This window comes from Pistacia vera, unplaced genomic scaffold, assembly GCF_008641045.1.
Source record: "Pistacia vera cultivar Batoury unplaced genomic scaffold, PisVer_v2 Contig67, whole genome shotgun sequence".
NCBI classification, from domain to species: Eukaryota; Viridiplantae; Streptophyta; class Magnoliopsida; order Sapindales; family Anacardiaceae; genus Pistacia; species Pistacia vera.
The window spans coordinates 633,391-653,572 of NW_022196523.1; the positions used below are offsets into that span (position 1 = coordinate 633,391).

The 20,182-nt window shown below is 36.9% G+C and overlaps 2 protein-coding genes across 3 annotated transcripts; both read left to right on the plus strand.

Moving 5' to 3' along the window:
• The first annotated feature begins 854 nt into the window (after positions 1-854).
• Positions 855-10,837, plus strand: LOC116112836 (tyrosine--tRNA ligase 1, cytoplasmic-like). Of its 2 annotated transcripts, XM_031398954.1 has the most exons (10): positions 5,653-5,811; positions 6,124-6,271; positions 7,047-7,330; positions 7,742-7,838; positions 8,381-8,486; positions 8,576-8,658; positions 8,820-8,965; positions 9,282-9,387; positions 10,350-10,409; positions 10,579-10,837. In XM_031398954.1, the coding sequence occupies exons 1-10, from the start codon at positions 5,711-5,713 to the stop codon at positions 10,597-10,599; spliced, it is 1,152 nt and encodes a 383-aa protein (XP_031254814.1). In that variant the 5' UTR covers positions 5,653-5,710; the 3' UTR covers positions 10,600-10,837. The 2 variants fall into 2 exon arrangements, with proteins under 2 accessions (XP_031254815.1, XP_031254814.1); XM_031398955.1 differs by lacking the exons at positions 5,653-5,811; positions 6,124-6,271 and adding an exon at positions 855-993.
• A 74-nt stretch (positions 10,838-10,911) lies between these two features.
• Positions 10,912-16,337, plus strand: LOC116112805 (tyrosine--tRNA ligase 1, cytoplasmic-like). Its single transcript, XM_031398928.1, has 5 exons — positions 10,912-10,987; positions 11,077-11,159; positions 11,325-11,470; positions 11,787-11,947; positions 16,330-16,337. The coding sequence occupies exons 2-5, from the start codon at positions 11,079-11,081 to the stop codon at positions 16,335-16,337; spliced, it is 396 nt and encodes a 131-aa protein (XP_031254788.1). The 5' UTR covers positions 10,912-10,987; positions 11,077-11,078.
• Positions 16,338-20,182: the final 3,845 nt, after the last annotated feature.

Consider the following 20,182-nt stretch of genomic DNA (forward strand, 5'->3'; position numbering starts at 1 on the left):
CTGTGGTTATCCTAAATAACAGGACCCCCTCATGTATCGAAAATAACAAATTAGCCCTGACAACAGTAGTGGAATCAAGTTATTTAACAGGCTAAGGGTAATAAGTAATTGCAGCTGAGATTTAATAAACCTAATCCCCACACGTCTCCCTCACGGCCACTCTCATTTTTCCTCCGCACCATCTCCACTCTCTCACGGCACCCAATATTTTCTTTCCCGTCGCATCACCTCCCCAGACCCCACCGCCAGCGGCCCCCTTTTTTCTCCCGGCTGTCCCCACCTCCCAACCCCGACAAACCCCATAAATGTAATAAACCTTTGTAAATTTATGTTAGAAGTTTCTCCTAGTGAGCTAATTAAACACAACTAGTCTTCTAAAACCTTATCTCTTTCTCACACTCTCCACAGCCGTGGGATCATGGCGGACGCCGCCGCCAGTCAAACGCCACCTTCCGCCCAATCAACTCTCTCCCATCAAACTCCCAAAACGACTCCGCTTCCTCAAGCTCCACTCCTCAGTAAGTGTATCATTCTCTGAAATCTCTTACATTCTGTTTTGATTCAATTAGATAGGTGAAGATTGTATGGATTGAGATGTGTAAATCTTTTCACCATGCGATTGAATTGTAGTAATTCTTGAAAAATAACAATTGATTGGTAAAATGTAGATTTTATCTTTCCGTATCTTATAATGCAACCACAAGATAATTATATTAAAACAAGATAAAAAAGTTGAGATTTGATGGAAAATGAAACCTTTTTTTTTTTATTATTATGGTATTTGTAGGTGTTTCTATTGGTGGTTCACGGTATTGTTCGTTTTGTGGTCGTGTTGATGATTGGATTAGGGAGTGGAGAGGAGAGGTTTCGGATTGTGCGAAGTATCGGGGAAGAGTGTATACAGGAGGATGAGTTGTTGAATCTTCTCATGAAGAAGCCTGAACTATCTGCTATGATGGGTTTGAGCCATCGGGAAGAATGCACATCGCTCAGGTATTGTTTTTTTCAATTGCTTCAGATTGCCATTCAATTAGTTTCTTCAGATTGTATAAACTAGTTGCTGGTGTATAGTTAGTTGGATAATTGATGGGTTAGTTTCAGACAAAATTAAGAGGAGAAAAGGTAGGCGATGCATCTAAAGGAATTGGGAATTTTCTTTCTTTTTGGTAATTGTTTTTCTGGTCTCTTTTTATCTGTTATTCTATCTTAGGCGTTGAGAATTTTTGAAAATATCTTCACTGTTTTATATTTTTTTAGCATTGGTTTTCTGTTGAATTTCGAGGGAATAATATGGTTACCTATGATAAGACTGTTTCCAATTCATGATGGAATATGAATTTAAATCTGTGATGAATCAAATTGCTACCAAATTTTTTTCCTTACCTGCTGTATGGCCTTAGTGTGCAATCTTTGATTACTTTTAGCAGCTAAAGAGTTTATGACTGCTCAGATACATTGCTGATCATTCATGAAACATGATTAGCTTTTCTTTCTTTTTCATTTGGGAAATCTGCAAACTTAACAAATTCATTATTACATGTAAGATCTTTCGATCTTTCTTATAGATTTCTGCTTGGTTGAGATTTCTTACCATGTTATTGATTTTTCATTAATTATGTTTGCCTACAATTAGGGTGTGAAATCCGATTAACTGAACCGGTTGCCCACTTTTCAAACCGAACTGGTTTTTCAGTTCAAGGGATAATCCAAACTGAAATCGGACCAAATTATCCCTTGAACGGTTATTAACCAAACCGAATATCAGTTCGGTTACGGTTAACCGGTTATAAACCGGTTTTATAAAACTACCCCTAAATCAGAACTAATTCTTATTTCTAAATTAATCCAATTACCTCTACACGTACCACAATTTCTGACCGTTCTAATAAAAAATACACATCCAATTCGAATAAGTAAACCAGCCCCTTCAATTTGCTGGAAATTTTCCAGTTCACAGTCAATTCATTCCAAGTGCCCATAATGATAGAGACTCTACGAACCCTATACTTTCCTCAACAAACCCACCCCCCCACGGCTGTCCCCACTCGCGTTTGCTGTCACGATCCCCTCTCATAGCCGTGCAACAGCCGCCCTTTGCGACACTTTTCACATGCAAATGCCCTTTTTTTCCCCTTTCTGGGCCCATCTTTCACCTTGGTGTTTGTTGTGGTTGTTGCCTCCACCAACCCAAAATCTCCTCTCCAAACCGAAGAGAAGACGAAAAAGAAAGAGAAAAGTAGTGAAGAGAAGACGAAAAGAAGAGAAAAGTGAAAGGAGAAGAAGACGAAAAGAAAAAAAGAAAAGTGGAGAAGGAGAGGAAGAGAAGAAGAAAAAGAAAGAGAAAAGTAGTGAAAGGAGAAGAAGACAAAAGAAAAAGAAAAAGAAAAAGTGGAGGAGAAGCAGACCCAATAGTGGAATAGTTTAGGGATTTTTAGTTATAACTTTTAGGAAAAACCGGTTTGACATTGCCCCTAAACCATTAGCCAAACCGGAAAATCGGTCGGTCATTTTCGAAACCGAAACAAACTGGTTAATCCGAAAACCATTTTTGTCGTCGGGTTCCGGTTCGGTTCAGTTTCAGATTTTTTTTTTTTTTTTTTTCAGCTCTACTGTACATCTTATGCCTGGCAAACATTGAATTTTTTCTACCAAAGCTCACTTTCTGTGATAGTTGAAAGGATTAAGAAATGAAGAGGGCTTGGTGTTGTAAGTGCTACAAGTGCCAAGTTTGAAGCCCCTCCAGTGTTAATCAGATTATGACTCAAATTGGTAGATTGATATTTTGTTCTTTAGTGAATAGCGATTTGATGATTGTCAAAGGTCTGGTATCATTTTTGTGTTCGTGGTTTAAAACTAGTATTAAACCACGAATAACATAGATTTAATAGCTAATATTTGTTAGGGTACCTATATAAAAATTTATGTTGGAAACCAGCCAAATTGGCTTTTCACCTTATTAAGTGTAATTACAAGTTTTGTATAACTCTTTAAAATTAGTAAAGGCTATCTCTCTTCTGCAGTCTTGTAAACTGAAGTCGTGCATCAGCTACACAATATCCATTAAAGTATAATTTAAACCCATACAACATTTACTTTTCTGATCAACCCTTTACTTATATGTTATTATATTATTCACCTATCATATTAATTATTATATATTAAATTATCAATATTGTTTGAATTAATAAAAAAATAACAAAAAACGTAAATGTAGAAAGAGTAATGCTATAGTCATCGAGAATAGTGTATCGAATTTATGTATCGAATGCCGTGACGTAATTTTAACCGTCGATTAATATTAAGTTATAATTAATAGACGGTCAGTATTGAGTTATGTCATTCGGTGCACAAATTTGGTGCACTTACTTTCGGTGTCTATTATTTTCCATGTAGAAAACTGAAAAAGAAAATTACAGGAAACATGATCTGGAAAGGGAAACAGAAAAAACGCTTTCCCTAATTATAACAGTAAAAATCAATTAGCCCCTCTACAGTTTGAGAAATGCCAGGGTTTCGAGAACTATTATAATTTTAATCAAATTACCCCCAACCATTCTAGAAACTAACCAATCAGCCATGAAATCTTAACTTCGTCCAACCTCTGTTAAATATAAGAGGACATGAGTATGTGACGGTAATTTCAATTCCTCTATTTTCCTTTCTTCCCCTCTTTTTTCTTTCTTTTACTTTTCCCCCTCATTTTTCTTCATCTCCCCCTTATTCTTATCTTTTGTTTTTTGTTTCTCCCCCTCATTTTCCTCTTTCTCCTCTAGGCATGGCAATGAGGCGGGGATCTCATTCACCGTACCCATCCCTACCCTCAAAATCATTCCCCACCCTCGCCCCATCCCCGTTACGGGGATAACAGGAATTCCCCTTCCCCGTCCCAAAGGGGGATGTTGGAGGCCCATTCCCGCCTCGTTAATTTTATATAAACATAAATTAATTTGAGCATTACCAAACACAATAGTTAATTCTCGTCCACATGACAAACACTTAAATTAATCGTTTAAACATAATTAATTATACATAAATATGGGTCAAGGTTTGTTCTTGTTCAATTGTTCAGGGTGAGGGAAATTAGGAAAATATGAGTTTATATAAGTAGGATAATTATGTAATTAGGTGAAACATAGGGATATTAGTGAAAAGTAAATATATATATACATTTTTTTAATTTTATATATTATATACGGGGCGGGCTGGGGGAAAGGCATCACCCACCCTCGCCCCATCCCCGAGGACGGGGATTAAAACACCCCCCACCCTCGCCCCTATCCCCAAAAAAATCGGGGCTTCTCCGCCCCATATGGGGCGGGGCAGGACGGGTCCCCGAAATCCCGGGGAACATTGCCATGCCTATTCTCCTCCCATTCTTAAAATATTTTCAAATTTATAATAATTGAAAATATTAGAATATATTTGTTGATTTTAAGTTTTTAACAAATTTATCTTTTAAGTTTTAAAGGATTTTTTTTTTTTTTTTTTTGAGGTTTTCAGGCTATGTTTGGTAGGCTTTTTTTAATTATCCTATGCAATCCAATGAAATAATTAACTTTTCTTTTCAACTCAAAATTCAATCATATTCTATTTAACTCAAAACATTTAATAATTACTTTTCTGAATAAAAAATTATAAATTAACAAAAACACCCCCACCCACCCAAGCCATTGTCACCCGCCAGTTATCGGACGTCGCCACTGTAACCGGTAGTGCGTCGATCTAGATAGAACGGCTAGATATATGGCCAAAATTTTGGTTGTTGTCAACGACCAAATCTTTGGCAGTAGATCTAGCAATTTCCAACCAGATCCATGATGGATCTAGCCGAAAAAGACTAGATTGGCGCACAACCGACTAGATCCAGTAGGTCATGCTCCATTTCGACAACTTCCGGCCATTGTCTGAAGGTGGTAGTCAACTGTCGACAATAGTTGGTTGGGTGGGTGGGGGTGTTTTGTTAATTTATAAACTTTTATTTAGGGTTGTTCAACGAGGCGAGCCGCTTGTGGCTCGGCTCGGCTCGAGTGTGGCTCGTTAACGGCTCGCCTCGTTTGGAATCAAACCGGCTTGGCTTGATTCGTGAGAGAGTATGAGCCGAGTTTGAGCCTGCCTCAGCTTGGCTCGTTAGGCTCACGAGCCGAGCCAGACTCGAATTATTAGGGGCGTTTTAGGGGTTTTATTAAGTATAGGGGATTAAACTGAATTTTTTAAAACAAAAAGTTTTGCAAAAATGACAAAGAACACCTCGATGTTAAAATCCCTAAAAACGCGACTAAAATCCTTTCCCCTAAAACCAAACCAAACCAAACCATTTTAGGCAAGTTGTCGGCGTCAGATTTGGTGGAGAGTGCAGGAAAACAAGGAGAAAGAAGGAAAGAAAGAGAAAATAGGAAATTCAGGCATCATTAGAGAGAGAGAGAGAGAAAAGAAGAGAAAACCAAAAGCAATAAGTAACAAAGAGAAGAGGAAGAGATTAACTTTAGAGTTGGTAGAGACTGGAGAGAGCAAGGGAAACAGGGAGAAAGAAAGGGAAAAAAAAAANTATTTTTGGTGTTTCTTACACTGTCATTGTGAGGTGCTAAAAGTTATAACAGATCAATAACGTTAGGGTCTCGGGTATCAAACTATCAATCGTCAATAGTCAATACCCCGTCTCTCTTTCTTCATTTCTCCATCTCCCTCACACTCTCAGCACCCGTGTGATCAAATGGCAGACGCAGCCGCCAATACAGCGCCACCTTCCGATGAAATCAACTTTCTCTCTATCCACTCCCAAAACGACGCCGCTTCCTCAAGCTCCACTCCTCAGTAAGTATCTCATTTCTCTGCAAATCTTTTACATTCTGTTTTGATTCAATTAGATAGTTGACAATCGTACGAAATCACATACGTAAATCTTTTCACCATGCTATCGAATTGCGGTAATTCTTGAAAATTAACAAATTGATTGGTAAAACGTTAGATTTTTTCTTTGTATCCTTATAATGCCAACATAAGATAAATTTATTAAAGCAAGATTAAATGAAACTTCTTTTAAAATTATTATGGTATTTGTGGAGTGTTTTTATTGGTGGTTCACAAAATTATTTTGTTTTTGTGTATATGTAATGATTGGATTAGGATGAGTGGAGAGGAGAGGTTTCGGATAGTGCGGAGTGTCGGGGAAGAGTGTATACAGGAGGATGAGTTGTTGAATCTTCTCACGAAGAAGCCTGAACCAATTTGCTATGATGGGTTTGAACCATCAGGAAGAATGCACATCGCTCAGGTATTTGTTTCATTCAAATGCTATCGGATAGTGTTTAAATTTAGTTTCTTCAGATTTTCATAAACTAGTTGCTTAGTATATAGTTAGTTGGATGATTGATGGGTTAGTTTCCGACAAATTAAGAGGAAGAAAGGTAGGCGATGCATCTAAAGGGATTTTGTTTTCTTTTTCAGTCAACTGTTTTTGCTTGATCTCTTTGATCTGTTTATTCTATCTTTCCACGTTGAGATTTTTTGAAAATCTCTTCACTTTTTATATTTTAGGTAGCATTGGTTTTCTGTTTGAAAGTCAGGGGAATATATATGGTTAATCTATGATAAAGACTGTTTCCAATTCATGATATAATATGAATTTAAATCTGTGATGAATTAAATTGCTACCAAATTTTTTCTTTATTTTGGCTGCTGTACATGAGTTGTGTAATATTTAATTATTTTCCAGCAGCTCAGGAGTATGATTGCTCAGAGACATTACTTATCATTCTTGAAACAGTATCAGCTTTTCTTTTCCTTTTCATTTGAAAAATTTACAAACTTAACAAATTCATTATTTATGTAAGACCTTTGTATAGATTTTCTGGTTAGTTGAGATTTCTTACCTTTTTATTGATTTTTCATTTAATTTGTTTACTGTGTATCTCATGCCCGGCAAACATTGAATGTTTTCTGACCAAAGCTCATGTTTTGTGATAGTTGATGTGTTTAGAGCAGAACTTTATTTTTTACTTTTTAATAGAATTTCTGATCTGTTTTACTGCCATTTGATTGGTGACCAGGGTGTTATGAAAACGATCAATGTCAACAAGCTCACCTCTGCTGGTTGCAAGGTGAAAATTTGGATCGCTGATTGGTTTGCACAGCTGAACAACAAAATGGGGGGGGACTTGAAAAAAATTCAAACAGTTGGGCGTTATTTGATTGAGATATGGAAAGCTGCTGGGATGGATCTCAACGGGGTTGAGTTTCTGTGGTCTTCAGAAGAAATCAACAAGAGAGCACATGAGTACTGGCCCATTGTGATGGATATAGCTCGCAGGAACAAGCTTCCCAGAGTAATGAGGTAGAATGTGAATTAAATTATTTACCCTTGATTCCCACCTGTATTTTTGGTATGGTCATGTATTTGATGGCATTTAACATGAAATTTTGGTCCTATATAGGTGTGTGCAGATTATGGGTCGTAGTGAGCAGGAAGAGNTTGGACGTTATTTGATTGAGATATGGAAAGCTGCTGGGATGGATCTCAATGGGGTTGAGTTTCTGTGGTCTTCAGAAGAAATTAACAATAGAGCACACGAGTACTGGCCCATTGTGATGGATATCGCTCGCAGGAACAAGCTTCCCAGAGTAATGAGGTAGAATACAAATTAAATTATTTACCCTCGATTCCCCCTGTATTTTTGGTATTGATGGCATTTAACATGAAAGTTTTGTCCTCCCTAACAAAACATAACATTTTGGTCCTATTTAGGTGTGTGCAGATTATGGGTCGTAGTGAGCAGGAAGAGTTGACTGCAGCCCAGATTCTCTACCCATGCATGCAATGTGCCGACATATTTTTCCTTAAGGTGCTTATATTTATAGTTTAAACATTTTCCCTCTGGGCATTATGACTCAACTCCTCACAAGTGCTTAAATTTATTGAAAAGGTTTTCAGTATTTTCTCTCCCACCACTGTTTGGATGCGTCCAATCGTTTATATTTATTTGTTCTTTTCCATTCTCTTAACTTATGACGTTATCGATTTTATAATAAGAATGTTTATCCACAGTTTTTATTAGAGTAGGGCACACTGCAATGCAATTTTTTTGTTTTACGTTTTCTATCAATGTGAGTAAGGCCAAGCACCTATGTAAGTGAGAATCAGAGCAAGAGTGACACTGTATTCTCTTGTTTTGAATATATCAATCAGTTTTTCATTAGATAGAGAGAGAGGTGAATTATTTTTATCTCATTCTATGTTTTGCATTTGCGAAAACTATTAGTAGAGTTTCTATGAAAACTGCTATCAAGATTATATGTCTGTTGATTCTGGTATGCTTTTTTGTGTGAATCCTCATTTTATTACCGATGTTACTTGTTGCTGATGAGTTGCTTCTTATCTCAACAGGCTGATATTTGTCAGTTGGGCATGGATCAACGGAAAGTAAATGTACTTGCGAGAGAGTACTGTGATGACATAAAGAGGAAAAATAAGCCCATCATATTGTCACATCGTAATCCTCTAAATATATTCAAATTCCTACAGGTTTCTTTTTTCCACCTTTCAATTTTCTTACTAGCTGTTGGATTCTATGACATGTAGATATGCTTCCTGGTCTTAAGCAAGGGCAAGAGAAGATGTCAAAGAGTGATCCATCATCTTCCATCTTCATGGAGGATACAGAAGTAAGATTTGGTTTTCAAGAGGAGTAAATTATCATGATAAGTGTATGATGGTCTTAGTAATTTTCTAAATTAACAGCTCAAGCTACATTTGATTTAACTCATTTTTATTTAAAATGTTGTGAATTTTTTTTTTCTACAAGCTTCTTTGTTTGGTGTCACAGGCAGATGTGAATTCAAAGATAAAGGGAGCATACTGTCCCCCGAAGATTGTTGAAGGAAATCCATGTCTAGAGTACATAAAATACATTGTCTTCCCATGGTTTAATGACTTTCAGGTGGAGCGCAGTACAGCCAATGGTGGTGACAAGTAAGTTCTATTGATGACTGCTTACCATTTAAAAGCTTTCATTTTTCCCTCGTCTTGTGTTTAGATATTGCTATCGGAGATTTCTTTTTTGCCCAGTTTTTTCCAATTAATTTCCATGCTTTCTCACTAATTTTAAGGTCAGGAACTCCTTAAATGCAATCTTCTTATTTTTGCAAAGACCGTGTTTTTTGAAGTATTTCTTTTTTATTTTGTTATAAGCACTACGATAGCTTTGAAATGTGGGATTTAGTTGCCCCTTTTTTTTCAGCTAATGGCACACTTATTGTGTTTGTTCATAAATTCCATTGCAATCCAGGACCTTCAATAGCTTTGAAGAACTTGTTGCTGACTATGAGGAGGAGAAGTTACATCCTGCTGACCTCAAACCAGCTTTGGCAAAAGCATTAAATAAGATACTACAGGTTCTTGCTTTTATCGTGTTCCTGTTGATGGTTGGGAAAAGTTGCGAAGTTCCTGGTCAAATAATAAGATTTATTTTGTTAGCATCAGCTGGCATTTTTTATTGATATCTTACATGGTTTTGTTAGTGCTGCTTACTTCTTTGATGTAGTTATAAGGTGTTAATTGTAATTTTCTTTTCAAATTTTGGAATTGTTGTGAATCTCATATTGGCCTCTTTTTACCTTACTCAAAAGAAATCTTAAAAAGGGAAGGAAGCCATTGTTGGATAGTCTGTTCGTTGTATCCTCATTATGTTTCATTCTCTTTCTTACCTTATCTCTCTCTTTCTTTTTAAAAGAATGGTGAAATACATGAGAAACCCTTGGGGTCATTTCCTTCATTTTACTTGTTTCTGTCTTTGTATGATGAATTTGGTCCTTCTGTATCCTTTTCAGTAAAATCGTAGTGTTTGAAAATTTTTAACTCAACCTTTTTGTTATTAGGACCTAAAAAATAGTGTTTACATTCTAGATACTGAAGAAACCGTAGATGGGCCTAAACATAGGGAACCAGATATAAAGTCCATTTGGCCAGCCGAGTTGCCTTTTTATCACTCATCATGTTGTAAAGAGAAGACATGTTTTGCTTTACTTTCTGTTCTCTTTTTTTATTATAAATAAATTTATCAATAGAAACAAAACCAGATACTTGACTGCTTGAATTGTCTGCATCCTATAGGTAAAGGGAATAATTTGTGAGATAAGGAAATCACTAGCTTTCAACTTTGTTTGAAAAACCTATCGGTGGTCAACATTCAGCTGCTAGCATAGTTTTATAGTGTTTATAAGAATCATGAAATTGTTTTGGTGTGTCAGTGGTGTGGTTCCACTTCGTTAGACTACCCAAAAAATTTCAGTACGATTTCTTTCTATGATCTAATATTGCTCTTGTGCTTATTTTTTTATTTGTTATCCCTCTGTAGCCTGTACGTGATCATTTCAAAAATGATGCTAATGCTCAGGATCTGCTGAAACGTGTTAAGGTATGTCTTCATTTTGCTTCATATTGTGTAAGATTCTGGCTGTTTATGATAACAGTTTTAAACCAAGATTTCTACATAAATATTAATCTTAATTACAAATGAAGTCAATCTTATTATCTTCTGATTTTTTCGGCGATATTGATCTTTGCTTTGTTTTTCAATTTTGTAGGGTTACAGAATTACCAGGTGACGGAGAGGAGGATGTTCGCTTGCTCATGTCAGGATATGTCTTACTAAAATTGCCCACAAATAGATTTTTCTTAAGTTATAAAATTTTGTATAAGTAGATTATTGCTCGATTATTTGTACATTAAAATGATAATTGGATGTAGATGAACGATATTTTTACATTGATGCAGACTTATTTGAGTCATCGATATGGAGATTAAAAATTATGATGAAGGGAAAATTTTTCATAAGCATTTTGGATCCTTTGTTGGAGTGAAGGTTTTGGGCTTCTTGTGTCTATATATTGTCGTTGGTTTTAAAGCATTTTGACAANCGGAAAGTAAATGTACTTGCAAGAGAGTACTGTGATGACTTAAAGAGGAAAAATAAGCCCATCATTTTATCACATCGTAATCCTCTAAATTCGTACAAATTCCTATGGGTTTCTTTTTTCCCCCATTCATTTTTCTTACTTCTTGTTGGATTCTGTCACATGTAGATATGCTTCCTGGTCTTAAGCAAGGGCAAGAGAAGATGTCAAAGAGTGATCCATCATCTTCTATCTACATGGAGGATACAGAGGTAAGATTTGGTTTTCAAGCAGAGTAAGTTATCATGATAAGTGTATGAAAAGGTCCAAGTAGTTTTCTAAATGAACAGCTCAAGTTACATTTGATTTAACTCAATTTTTATTTTGACATGTTATGAATTTTATTGTTCTACAAGTCTCTTTGTTTGGTGCCACAGGCGGATGTGAATTCAAAGATAAAGGGAGCATACTGTCCCCCGAAGATTGTTGAAGGAAATCCATGTCTGGAGTACATAAAATACATTGTCTTCCCATGGTTTAATGACTTTCAGGTGGAGCGCAGTACAGCCAATGGTGGTGACAAGTAAGTTCTATTGATGACTGCTTACCATTTAAAAGCTTTCATTTTTCCCTCGTCTTGTGTTTAGATATTGCTATCGGAGATTTCTTTTTTGCCCAGTTTTTTCCAATTAATTTCCATGCTTTCTCACTAATTTTAAGGTCAGGAACTCCTTAAATGCAATCTTCTTATTTTTGCAAAGACCATGTTTTTTGAAGTATTTCTTTTTTATTTCGTTATAAGCACTACGATAGCTTTGAAATGTGGGATTTAGTTGCCCCTTTTTTTTCAGCTAATGGCACACTTATTGTGTTTGTTCATAAATTCCATTGCAATCCAGGACCTTCAATAGCTTTGAAGAACTTGTTGCTGACTATGAGGAGGAGAAGTTACATCCTGCTGACCTCAAACCAGCTTTGGCAAAAGCATTAAATAAGATACTACAGGTTCTTGCTTTTATCGTGTTCCTGTTGATGGTTGGGAAAAGTTGCGAAGTTCCTGGTCAAATAATAAGNATATGCATTAATAACCCAATTCACATTTTTTTTACCCTTTGGGGGCGTTTGGTTCAAGGAATGTTGGATTACTGGAAAGTTAGATTACCTTGAAGATTATTGAGAATCTTTAGGAAAATGTGTTTGGTTAATTGGTACGTATGTTATATTAATATGTTTGGTTGGGAGGAATAAATTGACGGGTATATTATTTAAATTACTGAATTGTCCTCTAATTAAATATATTATTATATTATTTTATAATTTGTTTTTTTTGTTAAGTAAGTAATAATATTAAAAAAGAGAAGAATGTACAAAGGCCTAATAAAAGGCGACCAGCCTATTTTGGGACATGCCCCGAAAATAGGAATCAAAAGAAACAAGCCTACAAACGGCCATCCGCTCTTGGGGTTTATCTGAAACTACATAGGGAGATAAACACCAAGAAGAAAGCAAAGAGAACACCGAAAATTCCACCTACCATAGGACACCTCCCTAGGTTAGGATCATTAAAAGAAAAACACGAGATCAAACTCTTTACAAATGATACAAATACAACCAAGCAAAACTCTCTGCATTTAAAACTTAGCAAAAACAATCCCATAATAAAAGTTTGGAAAATCAACAAAGCACCCCCACCAACCCAGCCACTGCCGGCCACAGGCAACCATCGTAGGCCACCGGTAGTCGGCAACCTAACGGCACACGGAAGGCAGGAAATGGCCTCCGTACGCCATATGGCCATTTCAGGCTAGGGATTTGGCCGGAAATGGCCAGACGTGACAGATCTGGCTGTCAACAACCAGATCGATGGCTGTTGAGAGCTAGATCGACGGATTTGGCCTTTGACAACTAGATTAGATCTGGCCGTCAACGGCCAGATCTGACATGATCTGGCCATTTTCGGCCAGATATATGGCTGAAAATGGCCATATCGACCCATGGTGGCCATTTTCGACCTTCCGTGCATCGTTACGGCTGCGGTAGCAGCTGGCTGCGGCGGTGGTTACTGGTGGCAGGCGACGGCAAGTGGGTGGGTTGCAATTTGTTTTGAATTCAAGGGAAATTTTGTCCAAAAAGTTAATTAATCGGGGTGAAATAGTAAAATTCGTATTCATGTAAATAAATTTAAAAATAAGGGCATTATTGTCCTAAAATTTTATTAATAAGGGATAAAATTGTAACAAAAAAAGATTACCTTAGTAGTCTTAGAATACCTAAAAAAATGGAGGTAATCAAATTACCTCAAATATTACCAACAGTAACTATTATTGGCATTTGAAGATTACCGGAATTTTATATTACTTAACAGCAAAACGTGGTAATCAAGTAATATAAGATGACATAACTCCAGTAATCCCATATTACCCCCAACCAAACTCCTCCTTTATACTTTCGAGAAAAACCGCTTTTGAAAAACACATATATTGAGAAACATATAAGAGCTCTGTTATAGACTTGAAAAACCGAAGAAAATGAGATCCAACCAACTAATTTGGGTCTACTTTTACATATTCGATCCAAATAAAATCTTAGTTGAGNCCCAGAAGAGCGCAAAATTTTTATTGCTCGATCTGGTGTCTTCCTAGAAAAGGAATATTTTCTAAGAAGTACTAGTGGGAGAAAAGTAGAACTTGATGAAGTTCTAGAACCACAAGATATACTAGACGAAGGATGCGATGATGTGCCATAGGAAGTGGTTGAGCATCATGAGGAGGTTACTCCACAACTTGTGGATCAAAGTGAACCACCTCAGGTAGCACAGGAGATACGTAGATCTGGGAGAATACGTCATGAGCCCGAGAGATACGGTTATCTCGTGACTCAATATGGTGACGTACTAGTCTAGCAAGACGATGAACCCAGAACCTACGAAGATGCTATATCAGATCCAGATTCCGTTAAATGGCTTGAAGCCATGAAATCTGAGATGGACTCCATGTACTAGAACCAAGTGTGGTCTCTGGTAGAACCACCTGAAGGGGTAAAACCCATAGGGTGTAAATGGGTCTTCAAGAAGAAGACTGACATGGAAGGCAACGTGCATACTTATAAAGCACGACTGGTTGCCAAAGGTTTCAAACAAATTAATGGCATTGACTATGAAGAAACCTTTTCGCTGGTTGCCATGATTAAATCCATCCGGATTATGCTTGCGATTGCTGCGTATCATGACTATGAGTTTTGGCAAATGGATGTCAAAACTGCTTTCCTGAATGGAAACCTTGAGGAGGATGTGTATATGACACAACCTGATGGTTTCGTTCTTGATAGTCAAGCTAATAAGGTATGCAAGTGATGCGTGTTTACTACAACATGCAAAAATAGCAAGTATACTAGTCGCAAAAAGTAATAAAGTGATGGGTAGGATATCGTTCCCACGAGGACTGTTAGCAAAGCACTAAGTTTCCTAACGGCCCTAGAACCAATCAATTATTGTAGAATTGACTCTTTATAATAATATTTATATATCAATAAATGAATATTCTTCTATAGCATGTAAATCATACTTGTGTATTGCTATGTTAGAGCAGATACCCTAGAGCCATCAATTATTGTAGAATTGGCTCTTTGTAATAATGTTCATTAATCAATTAAAAGGCATTTTATTCTATATCGCGTAAATCATTATTATTCAATATGTGTTGATATATGTCCTAGAATGGTAGAACTGTGACGAGGGTATCAAGTGTTTCAAATCTTGATAGTGAGAACCCTATGAGCACAATGGTGGCCATTCTAGAAACGTCCGTAGCCCTAGTATTATCTGAAGTAAGGGCACAAATAATACAGTAAGGCTATCATAATGTTGAATGACCCTGTCGAAAGGCAATGACTGTCTCACTTGTCAAGGTTGTTTTGGCAACCTGGTGCAAACACATGGTTGTAACTGTAGCGAATACACCTAGCAATTCACTGGACTAACGCACCAGAGGATTCCATATGGATGGTAACCCCAGTGTCTATGGAACAAATCCTCTAACGAATGGTGGTGCATGTGATCCTTAGACTTGAGATCACCAGAGCGCCTTGTGCACCGATTGGTTGCAGTCTGACACTAGCCTAACATAGTTCTATTCAGAGCTATCAATAGGTGGTGATTGGCTGCATCAAGGAGTGTTCAAGACTATGGTGGATTGACAGAGGATTCATCACTCCCGGGTACGGAGAAATGTATCTCATGGTGCAATTCAGTATATGGCAATCGACTAAACGGTGGCTACAGTGGGATTGATTGTTGCTCTATCCGATTATAATACATCATTGGTCCAGAACTGAATACATAGTATCAAGAGTAACTGAAGGTTGACACTATTTCTATGCCTTCGCTCGTGCGAGATACGAATGATGAAAGGATCAATTGTACAGTAACCATATCGTTGACAGGTAGCTACTTGCTGAATCCGAATCTATCGGGTGGCCATGATGCCTTGCTAGGGGCCAATCTTGGTTTGTGTATAGTGAGACGATTAATTGTGTTAATCGCGATACTAACACTGCTAGAATATGAGGAGCCTATGGGTCACGCACATAGAAGATAATATAAGACTCAGAAGAAAGAAGGCGTTTTCGTCTTTTTAGGCTAAAGGGTATTTTGGTAATTTCACAGTGCAATTAAATTTACTGAGGTTGTAGCCTTTATTTAATTATTAAGAAAATTAAATAGTGAAATTACGTTTAAATATATGTCTCATATATTTAATTAAATCATCATTATTGATTAATGTTAATATATAGATTAATATTATATTGAGTTTAATTAAGATATGTGAAATAAAAAAAGAGTAATGCTACATTTACACACCCTTTACACCATTTTTATTACATCATGATGTGGCAAGTTTGGTATATTGGTGATAGATTTTTGGTTGAAATCAGTGTGTGATTTGATTGAAAATCCGTTTGGAGCGTATATGGTTACTGTATGAACAGATCCGGAGCTACAGGTCAGTGTATGCTTGCCGCGGCGATATAATCCTCGCCACAAGCAGCTGTTCATGCTGACGTTGGTGACGAAACCAACGCTCGCCCTGCGATATAAAGCATCACTGCGGCGATCGTCCTCTGGATGAACGTTGTACAAAACAGCGCTCACCGTGGCGATATAACCCATCACCGTGGCTATCGTCTTTAGGACAAATGCCGTATGAAATCGCCGCGACGACGTACGTTGAGCGCGAACGTCAAGTAATCAACATACGCGTGTGATCTAACTCATCGCCGCAGCGAGCGCACTTCCAAGTGCACATGGGCTAAAATGTAAAGTTTCAAAACTTTTAGACCAAATATGATCTTAAATTATCAGGGGTACATTATTAACCCATAATTTCAAAATTGTATTGTTTTTGAATGTATGCTATACTATGTTTGTATATTGACTGGTGCTAGGTACATGAGCCTTAGACTTAAGTGTGATTGTTTTAAAATATGTTGGGTATGTATGGTTTGTATAATTTATTAAATAGGGCCTGCGTATCCTGCCATTCTCCTCTTCTCGTTGTACATTCTCTTCTCACTCATTCCCCTCAAATGTAAATCAAGGTTTCTAAATTTATTGATGTAAAGAATTTGATAATTATTTCATTGTAAATTTAGAATGATATTTTGTAATGTACTTGAAGACGGAGCAAAGGACGAGGCAACCATACTGAAGACTCAAGATATTTATTACAGGACCCCTAGGTGACCCACTGATTCCTCTAGGCTCGAGGAATCAGTTTTAGTTGGGCTATGTACCGTCACATTTTATATTGTGTTTAGAATGCTGCTAAGGTTGAATGTTGAAACACCAAAACAATGTCATTCTAACAAAGATTATAATCTGGGTGGACATTAAATAACAAAACCCTCAATTAAGTATATTAAGTCACGTAAGCCTTCCATCATCATGGTTTTAATCAAACCACTGTTCGTCGAAACCTGTTCGTCAAAGCGAAGGGTACACTTCTACCAGTGGGAGGTTAAAGTGCATTGGAGTTTTCCTTATGGTGATGGGTCGACTTAAAATGACGGTTTTTGCTTGGTCGCCAAAGCGAAGGTTGATAAACGCGCGCCATAGGCATAGTATAGCATACACATATTGTTGTATGTGGTGACATGTAGTGTCCACTCTACTGATACTGAGAATCACACTTGAGGACGATGGCATGTAGTGACCATTGGATTGTGTGATTGGCTTGTTGGCTTTTTACATTTGAGGTTGATAGTGGGAGCTATAAACTGTTGTGGATTAAGTTTGTTGGCCTACCTATCAACTCATTTTGGTTTGTTCGCCAAGCGAAGGTTTGAAATAGGCAGGATGGGATCTCGGTCCACTAGGAAAGTCAACAGGCTTTCCCGAATTAACGGTAAGGGCCACTGACTTGAGTAAAATGGGGGAGCTTCGTTTAATAAAAGACCATATTAAACTAATAATGAACATGGTAATAACGGTTACTTATTCTGCACTTGTAGATTCACTTAAAATTGAGCAAAATGATCCCAACTGCTGCGACAAATTATCGAACTAGGAGAGAATGGAATGGTGAATATTTCGTTTATTGGTATAGAAGTATAAACAATATACTTCAGTCAAGCGATAGATTATACACCATTAAGCAAGCTCTATCACTAGAGCCTGCTGATAGTTCTATCCATGAGACTGGTTATGTATATGTGAAGCATACACATGATGCAAAAGCAGAAATGACAAGATACATTGTGCTTGCATCAATGACACATCATTACTGTGACAGCAGTGCCAGAAAATGGATTGCTTCTATTCTTCATTTTCTTCAAAGAATGAGAAGCATATGGTGTCTCGGTCGTTTTCAGATGTAGGATGGAAGAGGATACCAAATTGGTGATCATATACTCAAGTGGACGAGTATATGAACAAGCTTGACATTTTGGGATGTGGACTTAATGAAGGTTTAGCAATGAACCTAATATTATAGTCTTTGTCAAATTCTTATTCTCAATTTGTCTATGACTCATTGAGAGATAAGAAGAAATACCCTTTCTGAGCTTCTGGATTTGTTAAAGGCTACTGAGTCAGGCATGAGAATGTCAGAAACATTGACATTGGTTGAAGCCAGCCCATGAAAAGGAAAGGCTCAGAAGTCAATGGAAAAAACTATTGCAGAAAGGAAAGGCGTTTGTCCTCACTGTGGGAATCCTAGCCACTGGAGGAAACATTGCAAGGCCTTCCTACAAAGGGAAGAAGAATGTTACTTCTTCGTCACGTACATTCTTGAGATTAACTTCTCCTGTAAACATCCAGTTGACACAAGATGTGGTTCTCACATTTGATTGATGTGCAGGAACTACGTTAGAGTAGATTGCTCGCCGAGGGAGAGGTGACCTACCAGTTGGAAATGAAGCATGTGCTGCTGCATTTGCTGTAGGATCTTATCGTCTTTAGCCTGGACTTTTTTCTTGGACTTGTGGATTATTATGGTTTTTCTTCAGTTTCTAGAAATCATATTCTATGGCCACATAGGACAAATGAGAATAGTTTACTAATGGATTATGTCCTTGAATATAAATAATATCCTTATTGAACTGTTTCATAATAATATGTTCTTAAGAAAGACAACAAGGATAATCTCAAAATGACAACTATGCCAACTTTGGCAAGTTGAGCTAAACATACCTAAAGGAATGTGGGATAGTATCACAACTCACCCTCCTTATACACCCCACACAATGGAGTTGTTAGAAAGGAGGAACAGACCTTACTTGATATGGTTGGTCCATGATGAGTTTTAGTGATTTACCTGCATCGTTCTAGGGTTAGCCCTAGAGACTGCGACTCACGTTTTGAACTGTGTGCCGTCAAAGTCTGTAAGAAGACTCCATATGAGCTATGGAGTGGGCAAAAGCCCAACTTGTCTTATCTAAGGATTTGGGGTTGCAAAGCTTATGTTAAGAAATTGACTTCGAACAAGCTGGACCCAAAATCCTGTAAATGTATATTTGTGGGGTATCCAAAGGAGACCAAAGGTCTAATTTCTACCTAGAACAAGAACTGTCGGTTCCGATTCTGGTTCCAAATTTACAAGAACCGTCGGTTTCGGTTCCTTCAAAAAGTGTAGGGTACTCGGAACTGAACACCCCTAATTAAAACATAGGGTTCAATTGCTATCTTTATTAGCTTTTAAGAAGGAACTCGAACTTGGAACTTCTTAAATAATACACTAAAGAGTCACTATTAAACCACTTAATCACCTAGTGAGAGATAGTTTTTTTGTCTTTTGTTTTCACATATTAATTAGTGTTTTAAACAATCGTGTGGGAGTTGATAACAAAAATAAATAAATTGTGATTTCTTATAGACATTCTAACTACCAAAAAAGCTTCTTCAATTAATTCGGGTATTTTCAATCTTAATTATTTTTCTCCAACTAGGAAAGCTGATGAATTATATGTACAACAAGAGGTTTAATTAGTAAAACTTGTAATATATATGTTTGCAATTAGATTTTGAGTAATATTATTAAAAAGAAATATAACAATTTAGTTTTCATAAGTATGTGTTTTGTTCATCTATTTGTCAATTAACAATATGCATTAATAACCCAATTCACATTTTTTTTACCCTTTGGGGGTGTTTGGTTCAAGGAATGTTAGATTACTGGAAAGTTAGATTACCTTGAAGATTATTGAGAATCTTTAGGAAAATATGTTTGGTTAATTGGTAGGTATGTTATATTAATATGTTTGGTTGGAAGAATAAATTGATGGGCATATTATTTAAATTACTGAATTGTCCTCTAATTAAATATTATTATTATATTATTTTATAATTTGTTTTCTTGTTAAGTAAGTAATAATATTAAAAAAGAGAAGAATGTACAAAGGCCTAATAAAAGGCGACCAATCTATTTTGGGACATGCCCCGAAAATAGGAATCAAAAGAAACAAGCCTACAAATGGCCATCCGCTCTTGGGGTTTATCTGAAACCACATAGGGAGATAAATAGCAAGAAGAAAGCAAAGAGAACACCAAAAATTCCACCTACCATAGGACACCTCCCTAGGTTAGGATCATTAAAAGAAAAACACGAGATCAAACTCTTTACAAATGATACAAATACAACCAAGCAAAACTCCCTGCATTTAAAACTTAGCAAAAACAACCCCATAATAAAAGTTTGGAAAATTAACAAAGCACCCCCACCAACCCAGCCACTACCGGCCACAGGCAACCATCGCAAGCCATCGGTAGTCGGCAACCTAACGGCATAAGGAAGGTAAGAAA

Coding starts and splice junctions, on each gene's coding strand:
- LOC116112836 (XM_031398954.1), top strand. CDS start 5,711: ATGGCAGACGCAGCCGCCAATACAGCGCCACCTTCCGATGAAATCAAC. Junction 8,659..8,819: donor TCTTCATGGAGGATACAGAA/GTAAGATTTGGT, acceptor TTGGTGTCACAG/GCAGATGTGAATTCAAAGAT. Junction 8,966..9,281: donor ACAGCCAATGGTGGTGACAA/GTAAGTTCTATT, acceptor ATTGCAATCCAG/GACCTTCAATAGCTTTGAAG.
- LOC116112805 (XM_031398928.1), top strand. CDS start 11,079: ATGCTTCCTGGTCTTAAGCAAGGGCAAGAGAAGATGTCAAAGAGTGAT. Junction 11,160..11,324: donor TCTACATGGAGGATACAGAG/GTAAGATTTGGT, acceptor TTGGTGCCACAG/GCGGATGTGAATTCAAAGAT. Junction 11,471..11,786: donor ACAGCCAATGGTGGTGACAA/GTAAGTTCTATT, acceptor ATTGCAATCCAG/GACCTTCAATAGCTTTGAAG.